The 27,889-nt window shown below is 43.1% G+C and overlaps 1 protein-coding gene across 3 annotated transcripts; it reads left to right on the forward strand.

The window, feature by feature from the left end:
* Positions 1-886: 886 nt before the first annotated feature.
* Positions 887-27,118, forward strand: arhgap20 (Rho GTPase activating protein 20). Of its 3 annotated transcripts, none has more exons than XM_088315486.1 (15): positions 887-1,155; positions 11,646-11,731; positions 14,139-14,315; positions 16,034-16,183; positions 16,780-16,821; positions 17,557-17,641; positions 17,733-17,810; positions 18,176-18,242; positions 18,470-18,655; positions 20,116-20,309; positions 20,627-20,791; positions 20,952-21,061; positions 21,136-21,325; positions 24,541-24,655; positions 24,826-27,118. In XM_088315486.1, exons 1-15 carry the CDS (start codon positions 1,090-1,092, stop codon positions 26,175-26,177), a joined length of 3,063 nt encoding a protein of 1,020 aa, XP_088171612.1. In that variant the 5' UTR covers positions 887-1,089; the 3' UTR covers positions 26,178-27,118. The 3 variants fall into 3 exon arrangements, with proteins under 3 accessions (XP_088171612.1, XP_088171611.1, XP_088171613.1); XM_088315485.1 differs by lacking the exon at positions 887-1,155 and adding an exon at positions 8,499-8,801; XM_088315487.1 differs by lacking the exons at positions 887-1,155; positions 11,646-11,731; positions 14,139-14,315 and adding an exon at positions 14,354-15,418.
* Positions 27,119-27,889: the final 771 nt, after the last annotated feature.

Below are 27,889 nucleotides of genomic sequence, written 5' to 3' on the forward strand. Positions count from 1 at the left end.
ATACAGCAGGGGTGGGCAAACCTTTTGATTGGCGGGCCACAATGGGTTCTAAAATTTGACAGAGGGGTCGGACCAGGAGCAGATGGATGGAGTGTTTTGGTCACCTCACCTCATCGGAGAAAAAAAATACATTTAATTTTAAATGATAGTAATCAAAAGCATTACAACAAAATATGTCTTTGACACACCACAGTATTTAGAAAATAAAACAACAAACAAGGTTTGTTCATTTAATTTTTTTCCATGTTCGGCGGGCCGGATTAAAACATTTAACGGGCCGCATGTGGCCCCCGGGCCGTAGTTTGCCCACACCTGGTATACAGAATATTTAAAAAGTCTGCATACTTCTGTTTGGATTCCATTTTGTTCTGTTCTTTCCTAACTTGCATGTGGCTGTGTTCAGAATTGTCCAGTTACATTCAAACTCATGTTAAACGGGAGTCAGCACTCACCTGCCAACATTTGAAATGCCTCTAATTGTTTGTTCATAATTCCCTTCAACTTGACACAGGCCCAGTGTTGCTGAAAAAAGATTATTATCTCTTAGTTCTACTTTGGTTTTATTTTCCTCCAACATCCTCCAAGTCAGTTACTGTACACTCTCAAACTCAAATCTTTTCTTTCTCCTCAGGAAGATGATCAACTGTTGCTGCAACGCAAAAACTCCTATTTGACCAATCATGGATGAGCACATCGATACATTGCCCCCACCCCCCTTGTTTGTGCCCTCTGTCTAACCCCCCCTATGGAGCCCACCCGCGCTCACCCCCTTTATACTTGACCAGCTAATAGGACCAGGCAGGCTGGTCCGGGGTTGGCCTGAGCTGGAGGAGGAGGTAGCAAGGTGGGAGGGGGTGGAGGGTGTTGGGGAACTGACCGGACAGGACCAAATACCCGACTCGTCCGCCAGCCAGACGGGCGGTAGGCAGTAAAAAGAAACATTTCACACACTGGTGAAGATTCCGCCATTTTCTTCAATGGATCTACACAGCTTCAAGTTCCACTACGCCTGAGAGTAACAGCTCGGTGACCAATCCCGGGTGACTTCAAGGGGAGGGGGGGGGGGTGCTTCAGGAGAACTATCCTGACATGGACGAGCAAGCAGAGATGGCGAGGAGCCGGGCGGGAAGCTGCGTTGAGTTTCACAGTGCGAGGGTGAGTGCCTTTCACGCGCAAGATGACAGTTGCTGATGGCGAGCATGATGATGACAGGTCGCATGTTGGGAGTGATTGGTGTTGGAATTTTCAAGCGGCACAGGAACATAGGAAAGTTTTTCCACTCGTTTGTTTCACACAATCAGAGATAAAATGAAGCTGTGTGTGGATTCCACATTGGGAGGAGTTAATTTATCGTGGCTTGCAGATTTTTTTTCATCAAACTTGGCTGGCCACAAAAACGCAAATGTTTCACAAGTTCGTGTCGTCCAACGGTTGAATATTTGTGGTTTGAGTTGCATAACAATTGGACATAAAATTGAGAACAATTGAAGGAACCCTGGAAATGGTCCCAACATGTTTGCTCCAAACCAAAAGGCCAAACTTATTGTATCATTTCAGACATGGCTTCCTTGGACTTTTTTTGTCGCGTCAGACATTTGTACTGAAATTCATGTTAGTGTGTGAAACAGCTTTTATGGGGCTGAATTTTCAATGAATTCAAAGGAGCCGAAGATATGTTAAGTTTTGAAACCTATCCTTGAGCTGAGTTTTATGGCAAATCACCAAACTTGATGCCATGCACCAATCAAACCCAATGACAAAAAACAACAAGCATTCGTCAAGTTCCAAATTATCCAAATGTTGTGAAATTTAACATCGGTTCAAATTTAATTGCAATCTGACAAATTATGGAATTGTACTTAGTCTGTGGAGGACCACTGGAGAGGTCCAAATTGCAAATTTGTAGACTTCCTGTATCTTTCCATGCATGACTTCTTTAAAATCCTTATTCTCTCCAAATCTCCCATGCGAGCGCAACAAATCAGCAGTGGGAATGACGCTTGACAGCGAGCCAAAGCTCTTTTGAGAATTCCGCACATGAAGCTTCATTTCATAACGCAAAGTCACCCAAAGTACGGATCAAGTCGGAGGCATTTCCGCGGATATGTTGAAGCATTATTATAACACTTCAGGTGTTACGTAAACATGATCAGATGGATCAGTGGAAAGAGAATATAAACACTTAATCGAAATTGGGACTTGCTGTGTAAATCTTATTTGAAGCACAGCTATGAAAGTGTCTTCTTTTTTTTTTTTTATCCGTCACAGTGAAGAATATTTATGATGGGTTAAATCCAGACCAGGGATTACCTCCAAGGAGGATGGATCTCGTGAAGGATTTATTCTAATGTAAATATTTTTTCCTTCATCTTTTTGTGACCTACTTCTAGTCTGTAGTGGTGTTTTTTTGGGGGGTTTTTTTTGGGGGGGGGATACAGACTTGAGAGTGCAAGTGTACAGTAAGGAAGTAGTCAGGTGGCACCACGTGAGGTCACCGCCAGACTTAAAGGAATGCCGCCGACAGTGTGTGAAGTGACTTCCACCGCACCCGCTACGGGTCATGTAGCCTTTTATGTTTTGACAGACAATTTGGCTCACATCCATCCATCCATTTCACATAATGCTTATCCTGATATGGCCTTGGAATAAAACAAACCTGGATCAATCATTTTTACTCACAGTCACTGACAATCAATTGCACACCAACCACAACCTTAACGATCAACCCTAATATCTCTCTCTCTCTCTCTCTCTCTCTCACTCTCTCGCTCGGATAATGGCTAATAGCGATAAATGTAAACGCCCCCGTCTTAGTTTGACTCACGATAATGTTTACTCAAATCTCAGACACATGCAGCCTCAGCGCCTATGTCGAATAAACACCACGGCGGCACGTTTCGACATCTTCCCTTGTTGCGGAGTGGCGGTCGTGTGCGATACACGTGTTGAAGGAAAAGCATTAGGTAGGTCAGTGAGGCCATCAGCCTGGAGTATGAAACCACGCACATGCACACGCTCACGTGCACGTGCATGCGCAGTGATTATATGAAGCTGGGGAGCTCTCATTAAGTGTGCTGGACTGGTTCTGGTGTATTATTACCTCTCTCATGTCATAACATGCCAGACAATACTGACAATGTAGTGTGTATGCACTTAGACATGTATGCACAGCCTCGTGTGCGTGTGTGTGTGTGTGTGTAGAAGACAATTGCGATGTATTCAAGCATGCATTTGTTCTCGCATGACTGATTTAATACATGGAGTGTTTTAGGGGAGTGTGTTTGTGTTTTTACTGTTTTTGCGTGTAAGGTACAGAACGCGAACAAATGCAAAGAGGACAAGATCAGAACAAAAAGGCGGTCGACAATGGATGATCTGGACCCCAAAAATCCCAGCACGAATGCTAATCCCAACCACTAAATGTACGCAATGAACAGTATATACATGATTTTTGGATTTTTCAGACTTTGAAAGCATTTGTATCGACTGGAGTTCCATCTGATGACACCTCAAGAAGATGAGTGACTTCACTTGGACTTAATTGACTCCAGACCTAAACTCGACTGTGACCTGTCGTGGACAACAGTCATTCGTCAGCCTTCTTCCGAACAAGCAAAAAGAGTTTACCTGACCTACATTTTCTGTGGTTCTCCCCTGGGTGGGCTCTGTCTCGAGGCTTCTACTTGACCGACTTGTATCAAGACAGTCAGGCCCCGTCAGACCTTCGGACGGGAGGTGGTGACTCGGCGGGCTGGGTAGTCTGAGACGTCAGGCGGCAGGAGGTATTAGGCCAGCTGTAAGAGGCGGGGGGATTAAGTCCGGCTGACACTGCAGAAGTGGACGGGGGTGGGAGGGTTCAGGGTGGTCACTCACGGAGGAGCAAAGTGGGGAAGGTGGAAGTTGAAAGAAGTGAAGGATGACAAGATGGCCCTTGGCACTTGTTAGCAATGGTCAACTTTTAAAGTGCTGGTGAGAAAAGTAGCACCCCCTGCTGCTCAGACAACAGCACTGAATTAAAAAAAAATTCAGAACAAGATTCGGCGATAATCCAGGCCTGAGGTCACTCAATATCAAAATGCATTCCACTTGTTCTTGCTTCTCATAAATAATAAATCTAAAGTATATATAACCTCAATAATTCTACTTGATATTTGCAGATCGTGTCTGCTTCACCGTTTTGTGGTTGAAGCTGCCTTCTTCTCCTGTGTGGAATTTGCATGATCTCTGCATGCTCCGGCTTCCTTTCATATTCCCAAAACTTGCTTGTGTTAATTGAAGACTCTGAATTAGTCCGACGTGCGCATGTCAGAGTATTTACAGAGCGTAGTTGCTTTTTCCCTCAGCAACATGGCTGCTGACATGTAACAGACATTTTTATGCCAGATCGGTGCCATTTCTGGGCTTTTGCAGGCCAACAATCACATCGCAGTGGGTCCGCTTTTCCCCAACCTTGTGTAGCTGTTTGCACCAGCCTGCGTAGGATTGCTCGTTTTTGGCAGCTTGGTGACGTTTACGCTTCTTTAACGAGACAAATCACAGCAAAAAATAACAACATGCGCTGGCTCAAGTCATTTTATGCTGTCACATCGCAGCCAAATATTTGCTGCATTGGCTCCATTTATCAAGTTGGATAAAACATTTGTACAGCTAATGTGTTGGTTCTCTGAATTTATGTTTGTGGTCGCGAGATTTATGTTCTCACTTTATCATGACAAGTACGCGTACACACGCACACACACACGCGCACACCCCATACCCACACCAACATGTAGACTAAGACACACAAGCACGCATTGCACAAATTAAATTGACACACCCGGACAATTTCGGTACACTTACACAATGACAGAGGTACACAAAGACACATGCGTAAATTCACACACAGCTGCACAGACAACACACACATCCAGATGTGTGTGTTGTCTGTGCAGCTGGCACGTTGCCAACCGATGTTGTTCTCCTTACTTGGCTTTGTTCCGAGGCAGCCCACGTTTTCATTTGATGTCATGACGGCGCACTTGAGCCCCTGCGGAGGGAAAAGAGAGCCTCTGTCATGCTTTGCAAACACCTTTCGAAATAGCAACACTAAAGCGTGTGTGTGTGTTTAAGGGTGAAACCGCATCAAGACTGTATTCAAGACACAGAGAAAAATGTTTATGATGACGTCATCGTCATCAGAATTCCTTAAGTGTCGATCGGTAAATCATAAGCGCCTAGTGTCAAGTCTAATAATAGTTGGCACATTAATTAAAGCTGTTTAATTAGTCAATTAAAATGTATTTCATATATTTCTCAAGTCTTATTAACATTATGAAGTCCTTAAAAAGTGAGCTTTTTTTATTTTAATAATAGAACAGAATTTTAGGTCAACATTCATTCATGTTTTACTAAGTTGAATCATTTTATTTTACTAATAAAAATAATTTTACATAAAACATCAATCCAATTTAGTGGTTTATTGCTTCAAGTAATCGGTTTATTGATTTATGGTGAATAAAATTAAAAAAGCAATTTTATATTGACATTCACTGTAACAATTTTGTGTTTGTTTTGACCTTTTTTTTCCTCCTAATCAGCGAATGACCTCATTCGTTCTGTTTTCAAAACCAAAAGTTTGTCCCCCCCGTGATCTGAATGTAGAATCCATGTTGTCTTTGCTTGTAAATATTAGGGAGCCCCTGCTCCTCGTCCCCCCGCCCCGCCTCCGACCCAAATCCCAAGATCAGCATGTAAAGCTTCCTCTACACGACCTCTGAACTTTTTGTTTATTATCTGACATGAATTTGGTGGGAACTCCTTGAGCCGTCCTAACCTTGCGTCGCCGTGCAGGTTTCACCTGGTGGTCCCGGCCCCCCTCCCAAGGTGGAATGCGGGCTTGAGACCTCTTGGCTCCTGACCTCTCGAATGCGATACGAGACCGATGCTGTGAACGTGACGGCTGACTGACACGCATGCGGAAGTCGACGAGCGCATTTATCTCGTGTTGATTAGCTTCGGTGGCTCCACGTCTGGACGCTCCAGCTGAGCGCTTGAGAGCCCCGTTGAGCTTTCAATTTGGGTCCTTAATGGACCCCCGCTAGTCTAAACATGGTATTCGGAAAAATATTGCATTCATGAAATAAGAATTAAACCGATGAATCCTTCTATTTTCAACCATCTCCATCTCAATCTATTCATATCTAAACTTCACTTTAAAATGACAAAAATGTAGTTAGCCCACTTTAGCTCGCAGCGGCTCATTTTCAAACAGTTAACTCAATTTGGGACACATCATTTGGTGCAAAACAGCCCAAGTTGGGTTTTTTTTTTTTTTTTTTTAAGTATTGGTCGACCCCGTTTTGACCCATAATTGGGTTATTTTTTTACCCGACTGTTTTTAGTATGTGTAAAATATTTGGTTGGGTTGTCATTGACTTTCGTCACTGTTAAAATGTAAATCACAACCGACGTTCCATTTCACCTCTGTGCAATTTACCTCATGTAAAATTGTGTTTTCCGTTGACACTATTCAAAGGAGAGACCATTGTTGGAGCCATTTGCCCAGTTTTCTCAATCACTGCGTGACATCACAACAACAACAATAGTAGTGGTAGTAGTAGTGGAGCACATGGCAGGACATCAGCAGCATGTCAACTCTCTGCAGGCACACCGCACTAATCTGATTAGTCAGGTCACAGAGTGTGTGTGTGTGTGTGTGGTTGCGTGTGCGTGTGTGTGTGTATGAGGACAGCGGCCAGGCTCAGACGTCTGCGTCTCTGTCTTGTGTCTCCTCACTATCATGGCATATCTGTCTGTCTGTCGGATGAAACAAAAACATCTATTTTGTTCAGGCACTTGTGGAAGGCTCCTAAGTGACAGTAATGGTGATGGTGGTTTTGTTGGGAAGCTGTTCCGGGTGTGCTCATGTCAGTTTCTGTCAGTAGGTTGTCATTCAAATAGCCTTGCGGGGGGCGTGGCTGGAATATTTCATTTTGTGTTATTAGCCAATGGGGAGTATGCCCTGTCAACTCTGCCTAGCAACAAGTGGGATCTTGTGTGATATGGAAAAAGGAAAATAGTCAAGTAAACATTTAAAAAAAAAAAATTCCACCTTCTATTACTTATACAACTACTAACTATGCTTTTACTAGGACTTATATTACCCACTCCACTACTACTTATTAGTGCACACTACTAGCTTCTGATATTAAAATTTTACTAAAACTTTTGATACTACTTGTTCTATTAGTACTGGCTTCCTGCCTACTACTAGTACTACTACTGCTGCTGCTGCTGCTGCTGCTGCTGCAAATAGTGCTATATACTTCGCATAATGGTTTGTCTTTCTGTAGGCTGTAAAATTTGTGTCTGAAATCACCTTAAGGACAGGATACGGAAAAGAAAGGAAAAGTCTGGAAAGTTGTTATTGTTTTCCTCCTTTGGCCAGCAGAAACAGTGCAAACAGCGTGGGCAGGCAACGCACGCAGCGTTTCCAACCACAACACCGACACACCCTGGAACCAGTCTGGCGCTCCGCTCTGGATCATCCAGACAGACCAAAGCGGACCAGACTGCTGCTGTCCGGAATAACATCAGGAAACAGACAGCTCGCCTCGAAAGGTGTCTGCAGTGCTTCCAACTTAAGCTGGACCGTCATTTACGTGAACTACATCATGCTGAGAGCTGCTTCAAGAATTTTGGTGGATGTCTGGTTAGCATTGCGGCTTGTTAGCAAAGGGTCACAAAATGCAGATAAATGCGAGATATTGCCACAACTGTGCGCTTTCACGCAGCAACATGGCATCCAATCATTTGATGACTGCCAGTGTCTTGAGTGAAAGTTGCTATCAACACCAAAGGGGAAGAGAAGAGTGAGTGTGGGTGTTACGATATGTTACTGATTCTACATCAGAAGCTGGGAAATTGGCTGAATTATTTCAGCACCTTCTTCTATCGTCAAATTTTGTACCTTTTCCCGCCTTTCCAGCGTTTTTCTACAACAAAAGCGCTGTAAGACTGTTAACATTAAAATGATTAAAACTATTAATTCAACTAAAATGGTAAAATTTTACAAGTCAGCATTTTCTAGCCGCTGTTACGTTGTAGTTAAAAAAAGGCTGAAAAAATATGTGTGGAGTAACAGTTCATTACTAGGTGTGTAAATGAGTCCAACCAAACAACAAATCAAGTCAGTAAAATAATATTCTCTATTAATTATGTAATGGCTATTACTTTTAAAATCTAATAATTCAATATTTAGAATTTGTTCTTTCAGGCGTTTTGTATTCGAAATTTTCCAAATAAGACACTTCAGTAAAACTGACATTTTTATTTCCTGTCATCTCACGTTTGTTCGCAGCTGCTGGCCTTTCAAAATAAAGCAGAACTTATAAAGTAGAACAAAATATCACAATCTTCTCCGTTTTAGTATTTTACTTTGGTAATAAAACGGAAGTATTTTATTGAACGCCGTCAACCTTGATGTCGGTCTTGCCATTGGTTGGTCCACCAGTCGAGCGGCGCTCAGACCAAATTGCGTCCGCTCGGAGTAAGGAGTCTTACGGCACGTCTCTTAGCGAACCCTCGCCGTTATGGATCATCCTCGGGCTTTCGTACCGCAGTCCGCCGGATAAATTAACTTTATCGGACCGCCGTGTCATGGGAATACTGTTCACCCGGTGCACTCGGCCCGGTGGATCCGTTTCTTGATGGAAAACATGTCACCGCAGCAGCAGCAGCAGCAGCAGGAGGGCGCCGCCGTGGGCCGGAGCGGCTCCGACTCTGTGGCCGGAAAAACCGCGCCGCTGCCGGATAATAAAAAGGTAGACAGTCGGTCCTCCTCATGGTTCTCTCTCTTTTTTTTTGCTTCCCTGTTTGCGCATTTTACACCCAAAGTAAACCAATTACGGACACTAGTTGGCCTTCGCGTCTATTTTCTCAATATTTTAATCTCAAAATGTTGCATTTCCGTGGGGAATTACCAAGTTAATTACTGACCAACGGTATCATATTTTTGGGCAATTTAGTTGTGCCAAAAATCATTTTTGTGTTCAACTTATGCACATATGTTTGGACTTCTGTGTGCAAATATAATATTTTAATGTTAAATCATTGTGGAGTTATTTTTTGACCCCTTTCTGAAAAAAAACTGTCACATCACTCTTGTCTGATAAAATATGGTGTTTTAATAGTAAACGTTTACAATTCTATGCGGAACTGCCACTTTCCATGCTAAATTTGTGGTAGTTGTGGTATGTAGTGCTTTTGGGACAAACGTGTAACGTTATAATCATAACAATCATGATCACTGTCAAAATCAAGCATGGTCATCATGATACTTTATCAGCGAGACATGCAAACACACAGACACAATGCATTACGTAATCGGTTGATGACTTTATCATGCTAAAAAACTGGTACATGGTATTAATTACTACTGGCTTAATATGAAATTGACACACGCATTCACGCCGTGCAGCGATGTGTTACCAAGTCCTGTAAAACAGCGCCGCGAAAGGCTTTTGTTGGAACTGCACTTTTAATTGCTCAAGGAAAAACTAGGTCCAATGTGTTTTGTTTTTCAATGTATTTGAAGTCATGTATACAAGATGTTAAATATTGTATTGTAAATGATTGGAAATGAACAATTTTATGAAAAAATTGTGTAAACTGCAATAAAAAAATTCACCCTTTTGTGCAGAAATATTGTACTTTAGTGACCAAATACATTGCTTTAAATGACGATTCTAACATTCGGTTGAATGGTCATTTAAGGCATTTTCACTGGCTTTTTGCTGTTTTACCTGTGAAATGTATCATACATTTTTGGGGCATTTTTTGCCAAAAATCAGCTTTTTCTGGGGGGTTTGCATTTAAGTGTCCAAATATTGTACTTTTGAGGCCACAAATACCACAAACCAAGTTGTGTCGTCATTTAGCGGGAAATCGCTGAGTAAGCGCGTGGTGTTGCTATTTGGCGCCCATTACTTTGCATTTCACATTGGCAAAAGCGTCTCAAATGTGCCTAGATGATTTTGTTGTTTTTTGTTTTTTCCCCCACAATAGCTGCACCCTGACGAGCTTTTTGCTGTCATTAGCAGATTGTGCTGTGGACCAGCGCTCATGAATGTTGAATTTCCACATACCAACTTTTATCTGCATTTTGGTCTCAGGTCACTCACGTCGGAATGATGAATGTGCCGCATGTTTAGCGTAAGTGCTAGGTGACAGTGACCTATACTCAACTCAACATTATTAGTAGCACACTTGAAAAACAACCATAGCGGCATACAAAGTGCTGTACATTAATTAAAAAATGGACAGCTAATACAACAAACAAATAACATAAAAACAGGAAACGCAATAAATATAATAAAAAGAAATATAAATGAAAATAAAAGACAAGAGGAGGCTTGCCTAATGTTTTAAACAAATAAATGCATCTTGGCATTGTGTAGCCTTTTCCTGAACAAATGTAATATTTTTGTATTTTGAGGCCAAATATATATATATTTTTTCTTGTCAACGATCCAATGTAGAGTCTGTAGAAAGATGACAACTCTGACTTTTGATTGACATGCGCCAAGGAGGTACTAATTTAACAACTGTTCATGATTACCGTGAATTGTTGTAAAGGCTCATCAAGTATTTTGGTGGCAGGAGGCAGCCAAACTATTCAAGCCATCTCCCGGTGTGATGCAATGCGACAACGCTATGTGCCAACTTTGGACATGTTCCTCTTGTTATGTCAGAAGTGTGCCGCAGGCGACCTGCCGTCCATTTCACAAATGTTACGAATGTTGACTTCAGCATTCGTTACAATGGCAACACTTAAGCATTCAAGGCAAAATATCGTTTTATGGGCGAATATACCATCACATTATACAAATAAACTGATGCTTCGACATACACGAGTTTAATTCATTCCATGATCCACGCTTGTAATTCAGAAAAGGCACATCTTTCCCCAGAGGAATGAGTAGAAATGCAATTCCAGGCTCCTCCAGAATTACCTAACAAACGCTTTTTCTTTGTGTGTTTATTATAAGAAAAATGGTAATAAATACAATGCAAAAATGCAAAAATAAATAAATACAGATGACCGATTAATTGGACAAGTGGTTAAAAAAATTATAGTAAAATGATACTCTCCGGCATAATCTCATAAGCCTTTGGAAAAAACGACTACTGTTGTTTGCCGAGAAGCAGTGGCCGTCTCCGTGTATCGCCGTATGTATCGTACAATTTTGCGAGCAAGTCTATCATTTTATGTCAAAGAATAACCATTCCGATATAATAATTCTTATGCACAAAATTAGATGACGACTAAAGAATGTAGTTGGTCTGGACGAGTCAAGTCTGTTGATGGATTGTGTTTCAAAATTTTTGTCCGTAGACTACTTTTGCTCGCTACTTTCCATCTTAAGCGCTTGAAGCTTCAATTCCTCTTTTTCCTTCTCCCTCGTTGCGGCCACTTCTCTTTTCCTTCCAGCCGCCACACTTCCCCTCAGTCTCTCTTCTTCTACTACACGCACACGTACATGCACACGCCCGGAGGAATAAAAGTTGGCTTCTTGGTGGTATTTCCTGTGGTGTCAATGAGGATGAACTTAAAAATTGATCACATATTTGTGTGTTTTCTTCTTTTTGTGTGTGCGACTGTGTAGAAGATGAAGACGCTGGCTCAGAGAAGACAATCTGCTCCCTCATTGGTCATCAGCAAAGCACTGACCCGGTCGAGAAGCACATCCAGGTATGCGCGTGCACACACAAACCCACACACACATGACACATTATGGCGCAAACACTTTTTTTTTTTTTTAAATAAAAAGTAACATATTTGAGTCTGAACAAAACGTTCCGTGAGAGGCCTTACGACCAAATAGGACTGCCCATGGGGGTCATGTGACTCATTCATGGCTCCACAGGGGGGAGGTGATTGACATGTTTATGTGATAGAAGAGTCTTCGTGGCACTCGTGCCCAAATCCCTTCAACTTCCTCCAGATAAGCCGGACCGAACGCACCGGGGGAAACTTTAATTAGCCGTGTCCGCACCAGCCCTGTTTCATGCACTGCCAGCTTTGAGCAGGAGAAAGAGGAGGAACTGTGTGTGTTTGTGCATGTGTGTGCTTCTGAGCATCAGTGTGTGTAAATGCGTTTGTATGTGCGTGTATACAATACAATACAATACGTCTTTTGTTTTAATTGTGTGTGTGCGCGCACTGTATGCATTCTCGTTTGTGTAAATGTGTGCCTTTGCATGGGCATCACAAGTGTGTGTGTGTGTGCAGGTATGCGTTAGTGTGTCTTTGTGTTTATAAAGGCACGTCCATGCGTGTGTATTGACATAAACAAGTGTATATGTGTATGCATGAAGCAGTGTACTGTAATTTTGTGCATTTGTATGTGTACAGTATGAGAGAGACTGAGAATTTATGTCATCAACCATGTCATTCACACTTCGGGTGAAATGATCACTTAATGAGCCTTTTGGGTTCGTCGTTATGCAAGACGACTATACACATTCGTCCAATCACATGACCTCATACTGGCTCGCTGGTGTTTCACCGCAAGAAGGAAAGTACCGGAGTGTGCGTGTACATGTGTGTGCGTGTGTGTGTGTCGTAACCTAGCAACTTGTTTTCCAAAAGGCGACATGACATTCTGACATTGTTAAAAGTGAAATTCAATAATGCAGTGAGGTCACTTCCTGCCAGCCTGGCTTTCCCATCTGGAGCCCCCAAAACACAGGCCCTGGATTTGAACTTAGTGGCTGAAATCACACCCACCCACCACAGTCATTCACTCACTCACTCACTCACTCACTCATTCACTCAGTCACAAACAAACACATGCACGTACTTCATCTACATTTTAATAATGCCATCGTGCAAGACTTCTGAACAGTTATTTTTTGAATGCCTTTCAAAAAAGAAAAAAGAGGAGGTTTCAGTATTCCGACCTCATTCTGCGTATATGTCAGGCTAGACGGGATGTGAGTCACGCGGGTGGGAAGACATAAGAAAGTGTGAGAGTGGTCAACTTCCTTTGGTTGCCTGTCAATCAAACAGTCACTGTGAAGCTCTGCTTTTTGAATGGATTGAGTTATTGGAGTCAAATTTTGCCGCCATGCTTTGCTCGCACAAGGCTACAAAAACGGAACTGTTTAGCAATCAGTTGTTGTCCGTTTGTCTATGTGCATGAAATTTGGTTGCAAATGACCACAATAACCTGTGTTTGTTTTTTTGTTTTTTGTAGTATTGATCATTGAGACTGTTTTTGTGCCTCTACTCATGATAGACATGTCGACCAAATTTCATGTTGCTAAGGGATGCAAGCTTCGGGGCTTAATTTAAATAAAAATTGAAGGGTACACAGAAGTGGCCAAAATTCCCCTAAAATGGTCGCTTCAAACCAAAATGGTGGATTTTCATCAGCATTTTAGACATGGCTTTTGGGAACTTTTTTGTGGGTCTACTCATCAAATTTCATTTTGCTAAGGGACACAGGTTTCAGGGCTCAATTTTCCAAAACTTCATTGGTGCAGGGGGGGGGCTATCAATTAGTATGCTGTGTAGTGTGCCGGTGTCATTAATCAACATTCTGAGCATCACAATGCGGCCATTAGTGACGCATCCATCACTCTCGAAAGGAGGTGGTCAACTCGGCTGTCAATCCGGCATTCAGCGAGGCGAGACGCACGCTGAATACCGACCGTGTCGTCTGTTGCTTTTTTGTTGCAGGAAGACAAGACACTGTTTCATGAAATGTGCAGGAGTTTTTTTGGGGGGTTAATTTAATTCTCAAAGGGGTTACTGGTGTGATGCTGCAAAGTGCACCACAACATGTTGTCATAGACCTGACATCACTGTATCATGTGTGACATTGTGGCATCGTCACAACATAGCAGACAAATGTGATTACGCTAAAGTGTTAGTGGGTGGGTTGAGGTGGGTCAGTCATACATGTTCGTGCGAGAGTCCGGCGTGTGTTTGTAAACACACAGGAGATGCAGATAAGCTGACATTATTTGTCCAAACAGGAAAGGACGGAGCTCTGCAAGCACTTCCTGACTCGGTTGTCCTGACAACCACTTTTTAGCCAATCAGAAGACAAGCGAGGACAAGACGCATGATGATGATGGTTGTTTGGTTTCAGGGAAAACTGCCTGACTCCGGTGAGTCCAGAGTCTTGTGGTCTGGTCCAGAGCTTCCTGAGCGAGAGTCCGGGTCAAGTGTTCCTGGGTCACGCTCAAGTCCAGATGAAGACGGGCCTGCAGATCCAAGACAGACATCTCTTCCTTTTCACAGATACGCTCATTGTCGCGAAGACTAAGTCAGTCCTCACTTCATACGCTATTGCCTGACACCCCCTACATCCTTACCAACATTCTTCACTGAGTCGCTACCCACTCACACCGACTTCCTAACCCACTTCCCCCAATATTGCAAGACATTCTTACCTCCTTAACGCCTCACCTCCTTGCTTCCAATCCTAATTACATCCTTACCACAGTATCTCCGTAAACTCAACATTCTTACATACTTCATCTCTCTCTACTTCTGTACCTCTTGATTCTTACACCAACCCTACCTTAATACCTCCCTAAAAGCCTAATTGCTTTCCTCTATCCTTGTTGTACCTCCCTAAAACCTTACTTCACAATCATCTTACTTAACTCCTCCCTTACCTCAATACCCTTTACCTCATTACCCCCCTAAAATGTTACCTCAATACTTCCATAACACCACAACACCCTATCCCCTTACTGCTTTACCTTTTTCCCTGTCTACCTCAATAACATCCTAAATTCTTACCACTCTAGTTCCATCCCTCTCTGGATTCATCCCTCACTTCCCTCACTACCTTTCTAGCGCTCTCTTCACCTCTCCAACTTCTGCTTTTCCCCATTCCCTCCTGAGCCCCCAACCTTTTAACCCACTTGCTTTCGCCCTACCCACTTTACTCTCCTAACCTCTCTCTTTTTGCCCGTTACCTCATCTTCCCCCTTTTCCTCCCTCTTGAACTCTTCTAACCTCCCCAACTCTTCGCTATGCCTCCCTTTGCTAAACGTGTAATTATTTTCCGGCCAATTAAATCCATATGAAGCCCGGCGGGATCAAAGCCCAGCGCGAGGGCTCCCCACCCAGACCAGTGCACCAAAATAGAAACTTAAAGAGCACGTCCGTATTTAACACTCATGCACGCACACACACACCCACACACACACGGGGTGCAGACACAGCAGGACCTTTGTGGTCTGTTCTAGTCCGAGCTGACCCCTCAGCTATAATTGTCTTTATTACACGGTGGCTGAACTGAACGCGAGCCAACTCGGAGGAATGCTTGACAAAATGGCTGCCATGCATTGACGTGCATGGGCCGCATTTGGAACGTCCTCCCCTGTAATCGCGGCGGTGGCTGAAATGCACTTTTGGGTGAGCACGCCTGTTCGTAAATAGCGCACAATCATTCATTAGCGTTGCGCTGTTTTAAGGCTTCACACATGATTGTTTTTTTCTATGTCTTTAAGACCACCTGCTTGCTCTGGTTTGTCCATCTAAATGTTTCTGGGAGAGACCCCTTTGCAGACATTTTCATGTCTACAAATGCTATGAATCACATAATTGAGCGTCGAGTTTTTTTTTCTTATATGATGTATATTTTTGGAAAATATGAAGTCACAGGGGATCCACATAGGTTCCTCCTCAGAAGTTAACCACTCAGAATTGTGTGCGCTTTGAATTTAAATGCCAACCATAATATCACAGCCAACACATTTACATTATAGGTGTCTTCGTCTGCGAAAGCTTTCATCGTTGCAATATATTATGCATATATAGTAAATCAGAAATCAAAAAATCATACCGTCTAAAAATTTTTTTTTAAGTTTGATTTTTTTATTTTTTTTAAATCCCAGAATATAATGTTTTTCCTATATTTATTTATTATATATATATATATATATATATATATATATATATATATATATTTTTTTTTTTATTTTTTTTATTTATTTTATTTTTTTTTAAGACATTCACTTCATCCCCCAGGTCTCCGTCTCACTTCAAGGTGAAGGCACGGGTGCGTGCGTGCGAGATGTGGACGGCGGGCTGCGTGGAGGAGGTTTGCGAGGGCAGCACCAGCCCGGAGAGAAGCTTCGTCCTGGGATGGCCCACCTGCAACAGTGTGGCCACCTTCAGGTACACACCACATCACTGTGCTATTGTCACCGGCATTCTTTTTATTGCTATCGTGCATGGTGGCGGAACACTAAAGGCCAAGTGTACACCAACCATTTACTGTCAAAAGATGGGTTCGAATGCTCTGAAAGGCTGGAGTTGTGACTCTTTGAATCCTTTCTAGTCATTGTGTTTATTTCTCTTGCACAAGGAGGCTGTAAAGTACATTACATAGCTTGAAGATGGAAACCTCAAAATGTATATAAACACGCGGACCGTGAAGCCCGTGAAGGGCGGCGCACCATTCCTAACGCTCCTCAGCTAAACCGCAGCGTGACAGGCTAACATCAGGCGCACACACGTGCACACACTCGCACGCATTCATATGTGCAGAAGTGTGTGTTTACACCATTTACACCCTGAGGCCTCCTCTCAGGCAGCCATGACGTGACGCATTATTCTCACATTCCCCCTCAGCGGGAATCGGCTCGTAGTTTGAGCGCCGCGGAATCGGCCGTTGCGTAACCCAACCGCGTCTTTTCCACAGATGCTCCCATTGGTCGTCAATATTCTCATGAATGTAACGTATGCACATTTTTCTCGACTCTCCTCCGCAGCTCAGAGGAACAGAAGGAGAAGTGGTTGGCGCTCATCACAAGGTAAAGGAAAATTTCGTGTTCACTTGTAGAATGTAAAAGGAATACGATTTTGATCATTGATTAATTAAAAATATATATCATCATCTTTGTTTTTGGTCCCTTAACGCTTACAACAATACAGATAATAAAGATATGAATTACAGGTGGAACATTTGACAGTTTTACAATGCTTTGTCCTTTTGTATTTGTTTAACTTTACAACAAGGAGAAAAATGTTTTTTTTTCTTTTTTTTTAGTTAGGGGTGGTTATCATTGGTGGTTTTGTAATAAACTAAATAATAGGCCCAAAAAACATTGGCCAATTAAATTGGCTGGCCATTTATCTTGTTATTTATTTGTGCTCATGTTTTTATAATTTTTTTTATTTATACATTTGGTTGTAGTTTATTTCTTTGTTTTTATTTCTTAATTTTTTGGTAGTTATCTATTTGTTCGTTTATTTTGAATAATATTTCAATTGTTTTAGTTTGTTATTTTTATACTCGGTTTAGTTTAATGTAAGTTTTTGCATTTTTTTTCATTCATTGTCTACCTCTGTATTTTAACATTTTTTATTTGTTCTCAATTACAGCAATTGAGCTCGATTTGTCATTTCACTTTGCCCATTTCACGATTTACTAATTTATTTTTATTAACATATTTTTCACTCATTCATAAAAACAAGTCAAAGCATGCATTGACGGTTATGACAAGAATAAACCTTCGTCTTTGTCTCGCTCTCTCTTTGCTTGTCAGTCGTATCAACGAGGGAAAAGGGAAGGACGAACCCAAGACGGTCCCGCTTAAGATATTTGCCAAGGATATTGGAAACTGCGCTTATGTAAGATTCTTCTTCCTATGATTAACATAATTATGATGAACAAAAAAACAAAAGGAAAAAAGCACAAATGTTTCTGTGTGTGTGTTTTAAGGCCAAGACACTGGCGGTCAACAACACAGACAACACCAACGAGGTCATCAGCATGGCACTGATGCAGTTCGGGATAGCCGTGAGTACGGCTTCCACCGAACCCTGACTTGAAACTTGAATGTGAAACCACAATTTGAAACCTTAACGATGTTTTGAAATCCTAGTTTCAAACCCTAACCTTGTCTTCAAACCCTAACCCTGTCGTGAGACCCTGAATTGAATCCCTACCTCTCACTTGCAAACTTAACACAGACTTAAAAGCCTCACTTGAAACCATAACCTTGGCTTGAAACTCTAACCCTGTCTTGAGACCTTAATTTGGAAAACAACCCTATTTTAAGTACATATGAAACCTTAACCCTGGTTTGAGACCATAATTTGAAACCCTAACACAGACTTGAAACCTTAACCCTGTTTTGAGACCCTGCATTGTTTGTTCTGTAGGGTCACGTGAAGGATCACCGCTTGTGGGTGAGCTCCAGGAAAGACGAGCCTCCGTACCCTCTGATAGGTAAGGTCCACTTCTGACTAAATGCCTTACTTTCATTTTATTCTCACTTTCAAGGAATTCATATCCTCGCAACAACTCGCCCATCTGGAAGCTCACAGTGTCCCTTTTTGTTTTATGACATTTCCGGGACATTTGGTCCTTTGACACTTTGTTGTGGCTTTCCAAAACATCCCCGCCCCAGTCGTTAGGGGTGCGGCATTGATTTAGCAAATTCTTCCCCCGTCCAGGCCATGAGTTCCCATTCAGCATCAAGATGAGTCACGTTCGAGACGGGGGGAGTGGGAGTGGAGATCCGAACGGTCCCTGCGAGTGTCCCGAGGTTCAGCTCCTGGACCGATGTCTGCCTCCGGACACCCAGTGTCATTTCATACTCAGACCCAGCAAAGTCACGCACAGCGCGGACGCCCTCGCAGGTGAGGAACAAAAATACTGAGGCACAGAACACTCAAATCACAAATTATCTGTCTATGTCCATAGTTACATCGAGCGAGAGAAAGATGGAGAGAGAGAGAGAGAGAGAGAGACTCCCTCCATATCTTCCTAAAACCCTACTTTTGCTATAAAACTGAAAAAAAACTAAAATAAAAGTCTTAGCAAAATATCGGAGAACAAAAACAAGCTCATGAACTTGGAGGTTTTTTTGAAGAGGACTGCGGCGATATCGCAACCACCTTTGCGGGGGGACTCCCGAGAGAGAGGAGGCAACTAATGTGTGCCTCGTGTTGCCTCACTGCCGGAATGTTTTCCCTCTGACTTTAAACCTCCCTCTGACTAAAAAATAAATAAATAAAAAAAAACTACTGACAAAGAATGTGGGAAAAGGAAGATGGCAACGTGAGCAGAGATAACACGCTTGAAGGTCAGCAGGCAGGCGGGAAAAAGCAACAGCCGGCGGGTAAGCGATAGGACAGGAAACGGGACGGGACGCGGGAAAGACAAACAAGATGGACGCTGACGGCAGGGAAACACACAAAAAAAAAAAAAAATCTGAGTGAGTCTCATCTAGAGAATAACAACATCTAATGTCATAATGTTATGGTTTCAAAGTAGGGTTTAAGTCTGGCTTGAGTATCAAATTAGGGTTTTTAAACAAGAGGTTCAAGATGGGGGTAGGGTATCAAATTATTCCAAACAGAGCTCAAAGTGAGGTGTCAAGACTGAGTTGAGGATCAAATGTCGTCCTAGTGAGTTGTGTGGTTCCTCACTCAAACGGCAGAACACGCACGCGCACGCTTAACCACGCAAAACATCCATAGGTGAACGTTGTGGACGTGAACAACGACCACGCTGTCAAAACACCCACGCACACACACACATACAGCTAACACGTTAAAAGCCGTTACATAAATGGCAACCATGAGTCATCAATGGCTCTCTGCCTGTAGTCAATACACCACTTATTTCATTTTCTATGCTAAGATATGCTAAAATAAGATATGACATATGCTAGGTGCTAGCACACGACGTTATTCACCTTCAGTGCTCATTATCTTGCAACTGACGGTAGGTACACAATAGACACGACAACGCGCGGGAGTGCTAACTAAAATCAATCAGGGTTAGGCTGTCAAATTAGGATTTGAAGCAATGGTGAGGCCAAGTTTCAAAACCAAGATCAGGGTTTCAAGATTGTTATGGTTTCATAACAGGGTTAGGGTTTTAGATAACAGGATGAGTATTTCAAGCCGAGTTGCCTGGGTCAGGGAGACTGGGACAGGTTAGGGTTTTAAATGAAGATTCCACAACTGAGTTGGGGTTTCAAACTAGGGTATTGATCCCCAGTAAGTTTTCAACTCATGATTCAGGTTTCAAGCAAGGATTCGAGTTGTAAATCAATATTGTCCTGACGTCAGCTCGCTCTTCCTTTGCACAGATGCCGCCCAGCCAAAGTCATTCAAGCGTAAGCGCTCGCTGATCAACTGGCCCTTCTGGAGGGGCTCCAGCAGCCAGCTGGATGCCGCCCCCCCACTCAGCCCTACCTCGACCGCCCCGACCCCAGGGCACCTCTTCGGGCGGCCGCTTGCATCAGTCTGCTCGGCGGACAGTGGCCTGCCCAAACCAGTCATGGTGAGTGCAATGCGGTCAACAAAATACAAGTGCTAACAGCTAGCGTACTAACTGTGTGATTGTTAGCCACAAGGTTAACTCAACCAAGATAGCTGGTCTGCCACATTGTTAAACAGTCGGTCCGAGAACACACAGTAAACCAGCAACCAGGGTAGACAAAGTGCTGAAGCAGATTAGTGAGAATTTCATATTTTGCCCAGTAGTCAGGTACTAGGCTGAAAGAAATAAAATCACGGTACGATGTTGTTAGCTCAAATTGGTAACCTCACGCTCGGATGGCTGCACACTAATAATAGCAAACAATGGTCTTGGTTTAGGACATGCTCGTGTTCTTGTACGTGGAAGGACCGTACACCTGTGGCGTGTTCCGGCGCTCGGCAGGGGCCAAGGCCTGCCGGGAGCTGCGTGAGCGACTGGACGCGGGGGCGGACGGCAGCGAGATCGCGCGCCAGTCCGTGTTTGTCGTCGCCGCTGTCCTCAAGGTAAACACACACACAAAACTCACGCACTTTGTTTTAGCAACATACTTCCTTACGTCATATTTGTAATTTTCCCAGTGAGCCTCACTAATCACCACCTTAGAAATATAAATAATCCACAAAATCAAAAGAGATGATTAGAAACGTTTGTTTCTCATCACAGGACTTCCTTCGCAGCATCCCGGGCAGCCTGCTTTGCTCAGACCTTTACGACCAATGGACGGCGGCCATGGAGAGCGAGGGAAGCGACGACGTGACCGGCGAAGTCCACCGGTAGCAACGTGTGCCACAAGCTAGTCGGATCTCCCCTTGCTTAATACAAATGATGCTTACTGGCCATTTTGTAGATTACTGCGTCTGCTGCCTGCTGAGAATTTTCTGCTGCTGCGTCACGTGACCGCCGTACTGCACCGCATCCAAGGCTTTGCCCACGACAACCAGATGAATGCATTCAACTTGTCCGTCTGCATTGCTCCCAGCATGCTTTGGGCCTCCATGCCTGGAACTCCCGAGATGGAGGGTGAAGGCGCCAAGAAGGTGAGTGAAACTACTCAGTTAGAATTCAAGGTGGCTAAATGCTAAGCTAACATTGTTTGAGACACACTCATTACTTCAAACTGTGCTTGAACTGACAGTGATCCAGCACTTTGGCATCTAGCATTAGCTTATCTAAATTAGTCTGACATTGTAACATTATCTGTCCACATCAACAAAAATTGAGTTTTACCAAATGTCATCACACCTCATAACAACACAGCAGCTTTGTTTTTTTAAATCTAATCTGTTAGCATTTACGGAGGCTTAAGGTTAAGATAACACTTAACATGTAACATTACATCTTCCTAATGCTTCTGGTATGCTAACATGCTCACATTAGCATCCAGCTTCAACAACAATAGCCCCTGAATGGCATTGGGCACGATCTGTTAGCATTTGAAGATGCTAAAAGCTAACATAACATTTAATTTGGTTCATCATCTGACATGCTAACATCAACAATGTGGTTCAAATGACATGAGCATTAGCATAGCAATAAAACAGTAGCTAAATAGCTTCACAAAGCTAATCTGATAACCTTTCAAGGATGCTAAAAGCGAAAAAAATACATTGAACATCGCTTCTCAAAGTACTTGGACTGAGATCTAACACTACTTCATTTAACATACTGTGGAATGCTAAGGCACTAAAATTAGCACTCAAAGTCAACAAGTCTCTTACGACAGTATGTTATTATTACGGAATTATATTAGTTTGCTTTTCCAGCATATGTGCGTGTGTGTGGACGACCAACCAAGAGATGGAAAAAAAAAAGAAAAAGTGACATGTCAGCAAAAATAACCACAGCAACCACAAATATCTCTTTGGCAAATACTCGGCTTTCGACATTTCCCCTTACGGGGTCCGCGTCTGCAGCCAAGTCCAACTGAGGCGCACCTCCACCGTGTCCTGGCTGGTCCCCAATGTGGCACGGAGTCACGTGGCCGCGCTGTTGTCTCAATTAGCTTTTAACAGCTTCAAATGTTAACCGAGTCGCCCTGCAACAGAGTTGCTACGCTTGATTTCATTTAATGTGCTGTACGGTGATAATCCCAAACTACGATTTCATCATAAGAGACATGATAGAGGACTCTAGGGTACTAAATGGGGAAATCGTCTTAAGCAACATGTTTGTTCGTAGATTGCCACAACTGTTGCGTTTCAGAGCTGTTTTAAAAGACTAAAGATGATTTGTTGTGATCACGTAGGAGGATGTTATGGCTTCATCTTTTTTACAACAACACTAAGGAGAAGAAAAGAGGAGGATTAGGGGGATGTCATGATGATAATATACACTCAACGCTCCGCACTGCCAGCATATTGGAGCCACATTTGCAAAGAACACAGTGGACGTCATCCAAAACCACAGTTGGGAATGTAGATTCCTGGATCTCGCTCCGTCTAATCTGAAACCAGGCGACCGTTTTTTTTTTTCTATGCAAAAAAGAAACGCGGACAAAAAGGTGACATCAGAGAGCAGGCTAGCTGTTTACGCGCAGCGGCAAACAGCATCCAGACGCACTAAGCCACAACATCTGGACCCAAACAAACAAAAAGCGCCTTGCGTTTCGTTTCCATGGCGTCAGCGAGGCGAACTTGCTTGTATAAACACACGCAAGCCTCTTCCTCTCTAGATTTACTTGGAAGACATTTCGGTGACTTGCTTTAGATGTACTCATTTTCATATTAAAATTATGCTTCCCTTCGGCAGGCCATTATTTAGAATAGAGAGGGAAATTCAAGAGGAAATTCAACTCACAGTCTGCTTTGATTGTGAAAATGTGATGTAAATAAGTGTCTATTTTTTATTTTATTTAGTTTTTTTACCTCAGTGCTGCAAATTGTGAGATGCGTAATTGACATTCATAGCTGTTGTGACAGTGACAAAGTTGTAGTATATTCTTTTCTAAACAACAAATTGAATTTGAATTCAGAAATATAAAAAAAGAATCAATTTTTCATTTTTCAAATGTTATGCAAAACCTCAAAAATTTAAAAGGAAAGAAAAATCAAATAAGGCTTATTGTTTCATGAGTTTTCTTTTTTTAAATAGCTACGTTGATCATTGAAGCACAATTCAATTTTTTCACAACTGTGGTTAGAGTTTTATAGGGTGTTTTGTGTTCAATTTTGAGGGCAAAATGAATTTATTCCATTTTGAAACAAGGCTGTAACAAGCTGTGGAAAAAGTGAAGCACTGTGAATACTTTCTGGATGCACGAACTACTGCAACTATTGTCCAATTTTTGTCAAGACAGCATTTGGTGAATATAAAAACATATCACGTGAAGACAAATTGCAATTTCGGCCCAGATTTACTGCCAAAATGATGAGGTACGATAGGGGGGGGTTCTTGTTTACGCAGGCCGCTCGGAATGCGCGCGTAGGCGTTGAAATGGTGGAAATTGTCAGAATGAAAATATGTGAGGAAACGTTTGGACAGCTGTGCCGATATTGAAGGGGGAAAAAAAAGTTATTTAGGTCAGGAATTCCTCCAATAAACACGCCTCATGTGAGCAAACACTCCACTAGTGTTGTCTGATGACTACGACGTGTGTGTAGAGGAAGAAAACAAACTCTTTCATACACTCGTACTGCAAAATTGGCATGTTATAGCAAAAGTTTTCATCGATTTTAGAAAAAAGAAAATTTCACACAGCAACACAGCATCCAGTTGAAAATTGACAAATGACTGAAAATTATTTCATACCGAGACGCTGCTAATTCTGAGCATTACAGAAGATCCAGCACTTCCTCTGCCTTTCACACAGAGCCCAGCAAAGGCAGGTAGCTGCTTTCATGCAGAGATCACGCACAATTGTCCAAAGAGCTACATTTTTTTTACCTCTTCCTTTCACAGCGAACCTCAGGTTTCACACTGCAATACAGTTTCCTGTGGAAAACTGACTGAAATTCACTTCCGTACATTTACATAAAACAATGACCAAAGAAAAAAAAAAACACAGTGGTGCCACCAAATCAACATCTAATTGATGATGCAACATTTTATTGGCCTTTCACAGAAAACCCAGAGAAGGCAAGATATTTTAACACTGCTAATGGAAGATTCAGATTTTAGAATATTGCATGGGTATGCAGGATATTCTGTGTCCTACACATGACAACAATCGCGAGTATTCTTCATAGTAGTTTTTACTTAATTCGGTTCTTTAAAAAAAAAAAAAGATGTTAAAATGTCATTTCTCCCGACTTAGGTGTGCGAGTTAGTGCGCTTCCTCATTGAGAACTGCGCGGCCATGCTGGGCGATGACATCACCTCCTTGTTTTCTGCATTCAGCCCAAAGGGCGGCGGAAGCGAGCACGGCTCTGGTGAGAGAACGATAACTTAACTTGTTGGATGCTAAAATAAAACTATGTAACAATCAATACATACAGAAACCCTGCAAAAATATTGGAACAGCAAGATCAATTCCTTTCTTTGGAAGGGATTGTATGCGCTGACTGTAAATTCACAGTTTACATGTGACTGCCCCTTGCAGATGCATCGTCATTCCAAATGAACGACTCGTCATATGACAGCCTGGAGAACGAGCTGAATGACGAGCCAGAGTCTCCATGCCAAGACCAGCTGCCTCTGCGCGATAAACGCGACAAACCGGACAGCCGCAGCTGCGACTCTGTCCTCACGCTCAGTGACTGCGAACCGGACGCAGATACCGAAGGCCAGGCCGCTGACCTCCTGCTACAGCTGCCGCCCCTGGCCAGGCCACGCCGCTTCAGCCCAGCAACGCGTCAGCCCCGCGCCCGCCATGCCAACGGGGCATCCTCGCAGGGTGCCGGCCGGAGGCTGAGGCGTAGCTCAGAGCCCGCCTTGGCCGCCCTCGCAGGAGGGCGCCTCCCACTACGCAAGGCCAGCTATGATGCTGCCATGGAGGGTGAGGAGGAAGAGGAAGAGTTCCTGGAGAAGGAACTGAACGGGCTTCACCTGAACGCGGAGCGGGACCAAAATGGTGGGCGGCGGAAGAGCAAGCACGCTCCCCCGCCCCCACTGCGTCTCGACGCCAGCTGCTCTAGCCTCTCCTCGCCGGCCACGTCCCCCACCGGTTCCTCGCTCAGCTCCTTAGATTCCGCTTTCTCGCAGTACTCCACCGATTACTGCGCTGTCCCGACGGGGGATGCCCCCCTCCGGTCTCCACGCTGCTCCCCGCCACAGAAGGATCTCCGCCCTGGCCATGGTGCCCACCCCAATATGTGGCTGAAGAAGGACCGTCGCCTGTCCCTGAAGCAGCCTATTAACGGACACGCTAGTGAGGACTCGCTCCCGCCTGCTGGGACCCAAACCGGGACGTCCAACCGACGGTCCAGTAGTCCTCCATCCTACCAGCAGGCGCTCCTTCAACTACAGTGCACCTCACCCTTCTACAAGGGGGCGGACAAACCTCTGACGGTGCGAGAACTTCGGCTCCTCCATGAAACGTCTCCTGCCGGATCTGACGCTGCCCAACCCCCAATGGGCGTCTTCTACGGACAAAGTGCCACCACTCTCGTATTGAAACGCCAAAAGTCCCACTCTCTGACCACACCCGTCCAAAGTCGGACTCTCCCCCGCCGCCGATCTGAGCCCACCTGCCACCCCTCCAAAACCGCAACCCTAGACAGACCCCGGACCCGCTTGAGGGTGTCGGATGTGGAGCCACTGTCGCCCTCCGCCGACCGCACCGTAAGGGACTACTTTTCCTCAACTGGGGACACTGCGGGCTGTGCGCGGCGGAGCCAGGAGGTGGCGCTAGCCATCGCCCAGGCCAAGAGGGAGTGGCGGAGTCGGCAGTGTAGCGAGCCGCGATTGGACGATTTCGACCAGTTCTTCTTTGCCGAAGAGTCGTACGTGTAACTACCACCTTTGTACATCCACACTTTTTACCAGCTTTTCATTACTCATTGTTGTCTTTGTGGCGCTTACGGTACCAGGGTGGGAGATTTCTCATATTTTTAAAAAGGTACACATGCACTTCATGCTTACCGGCAAAATAAGATGTTGTTTTGGTTTTGTTGACATGAATAGAAGTAACAAGAAGAGGCAATGTGAAGAAGCAATAGAGACGCATTTCCTAGGTTCCATTCACATTCCGCCAAAATAAGAGCGATATCATTGACATCCTGCTAAATTAAGAGCATTAGAGAGTCAATCTGCACTTTGGTTATTTAAAGAAAAAACAATTCATCATTTTACATCTTGCCAAAATAAGAGCGTGACACCCATTGAATAAAAGGAATTTCAAATTGAGAAGTGACAAAAAAAAGTTTTAGAATGTGTTTGGTCTACCGTGGGTGGAGGTGCACTTCCTGGGTGCTATTTGTGTGTTTACCACAAAATAAGAGCATATCATTGCCAAAAAGTGCGCCGAAATGTCCCAGATTTTTCTTTTCAGCGCTCTAACTTTTTGTTTTAATTATTAAATCAAGCCGGTGGCTATGTATTTATATGTAAAATTCAATGCCCATGCTTCTCAAGTGAGTCTTTTCTATGTCTTAATTAGGGTGTTGAAATAACACTTCCTGGAAGAATTTTCATTGTATCATTATGTATAAAGAATGAAATCATCTTGTGATTCTATGACTAGCCCCCCCCCCAGGCCCACATTGTAAAGTTGTTTGTATTTATGATACAGAAATATATGATAAATATAAGTGTGATCTTTGATATGTAATAAAATCAAATTGTATTTTTATACATGTGCTGCTGCTGCTGTTGCCATAGAAACTATATTTGCTACATATTTCTGTCTATTGTGTACAACATTTGAATAAAAATGCTCTCATACAAGAATCCAATTGATTTGATGATAGCGCAACTATTTGTTTTCATTGTATTTGATGTGATTATTTTGGTACCGAAGAGCAAAGTTTATACAGAATTGACCGTTTTGATGTCACAATCCAGCACGCTCAATTTTTAAGAATCAGACATTGAAATGAGAGCTTAGGGATTCAAAGTAGAATTGCAAGACTTGGTGATAGTTTCAAGCCACGGGTAAGGTTTTATTGTTCACTTCAAATTGACAAAATCCTCTGATTTCAACCTTACGTCTGTAATTATTCTCAGATTTCTGGAGTCCGTTGTGAAAGCAGACTGGTTCTCGTTTGTGTTTAATCAAAATAAGACATTTGCAAACATCTGCTTTTACTTTGGAAAAACGATGACTAAACCAGTGAGCGAATCAGTTTCAGAAAGGGTGGCAAGTACATCAACGTCTTGTGTGATATCGCTTGATTGTTGTTCAGTTGTTTATCACTGAAAAATGCCAAACAAAGATCAATAATTGGTTAATACATTGACAAAGTAATGAATAGAATGATTGATTCTAAAAAAAAAATTCTACATTGAAAGTCCAAGTTTCAAGTCAGGGTTATCTGGTCTTTGTCTAGATAGTCTGTGGTTGTTGCCATTTACACAGTGCAGCGTAAAAATGCAACCTAAGTATGTGAGAGGTCATTAAGCCTTCAGGCGCATTCATAATGACCCCGTTTAACAGGTGGGACAAACAATGCGAAATGCCATAGACAAAAACAACAGCATCTATGGAGTAGCAGTGAATCAACACG

Source organism: Idiotropiscis lumnitzeri, chromosome 14, assembly GCF_059441095.1.
Source record: "Idiotropiscis lumnitzeri isolate Australia: NSW breed Sydney's pygmy pipehorse chromosome 14, RoL_Ilum_1.0, whole genome shotgun sequence".
In the NCBI taxonomy this organism is placed as follows: Eukaryota; Metazoa; Chordata; class Actinopteri; order Syngnathiformes; family Syngnathidae; genus Idiotropiscis; species Idiotropiscis lumnitzeri.

Bases quoted from the DNA above. Each gene is read 5' to 3' on its own strand.
- arhgap20 (XM_088315485.1), top strand. From the start codon at position 8,688: ATGGAAAACATGTCACCGCAGCAGCAGCAGCAGCAGCAGGAGGGCGCC. The intron at 20,310-20,626 runs GTGAGTGCAATG...GTCTTGGTTTAG, and splicing joins GCCTGCCCAAACCAGTCATG to GACATGCTCGTGTTCTTGTA. The intron at 20,792-20,951 runs GTAAACACACAC...TTCTCATCACAG, and splicing joins TCGTCGCCGCTGTCCTCAAG to GACTTCCTTCGCAGCATCCC.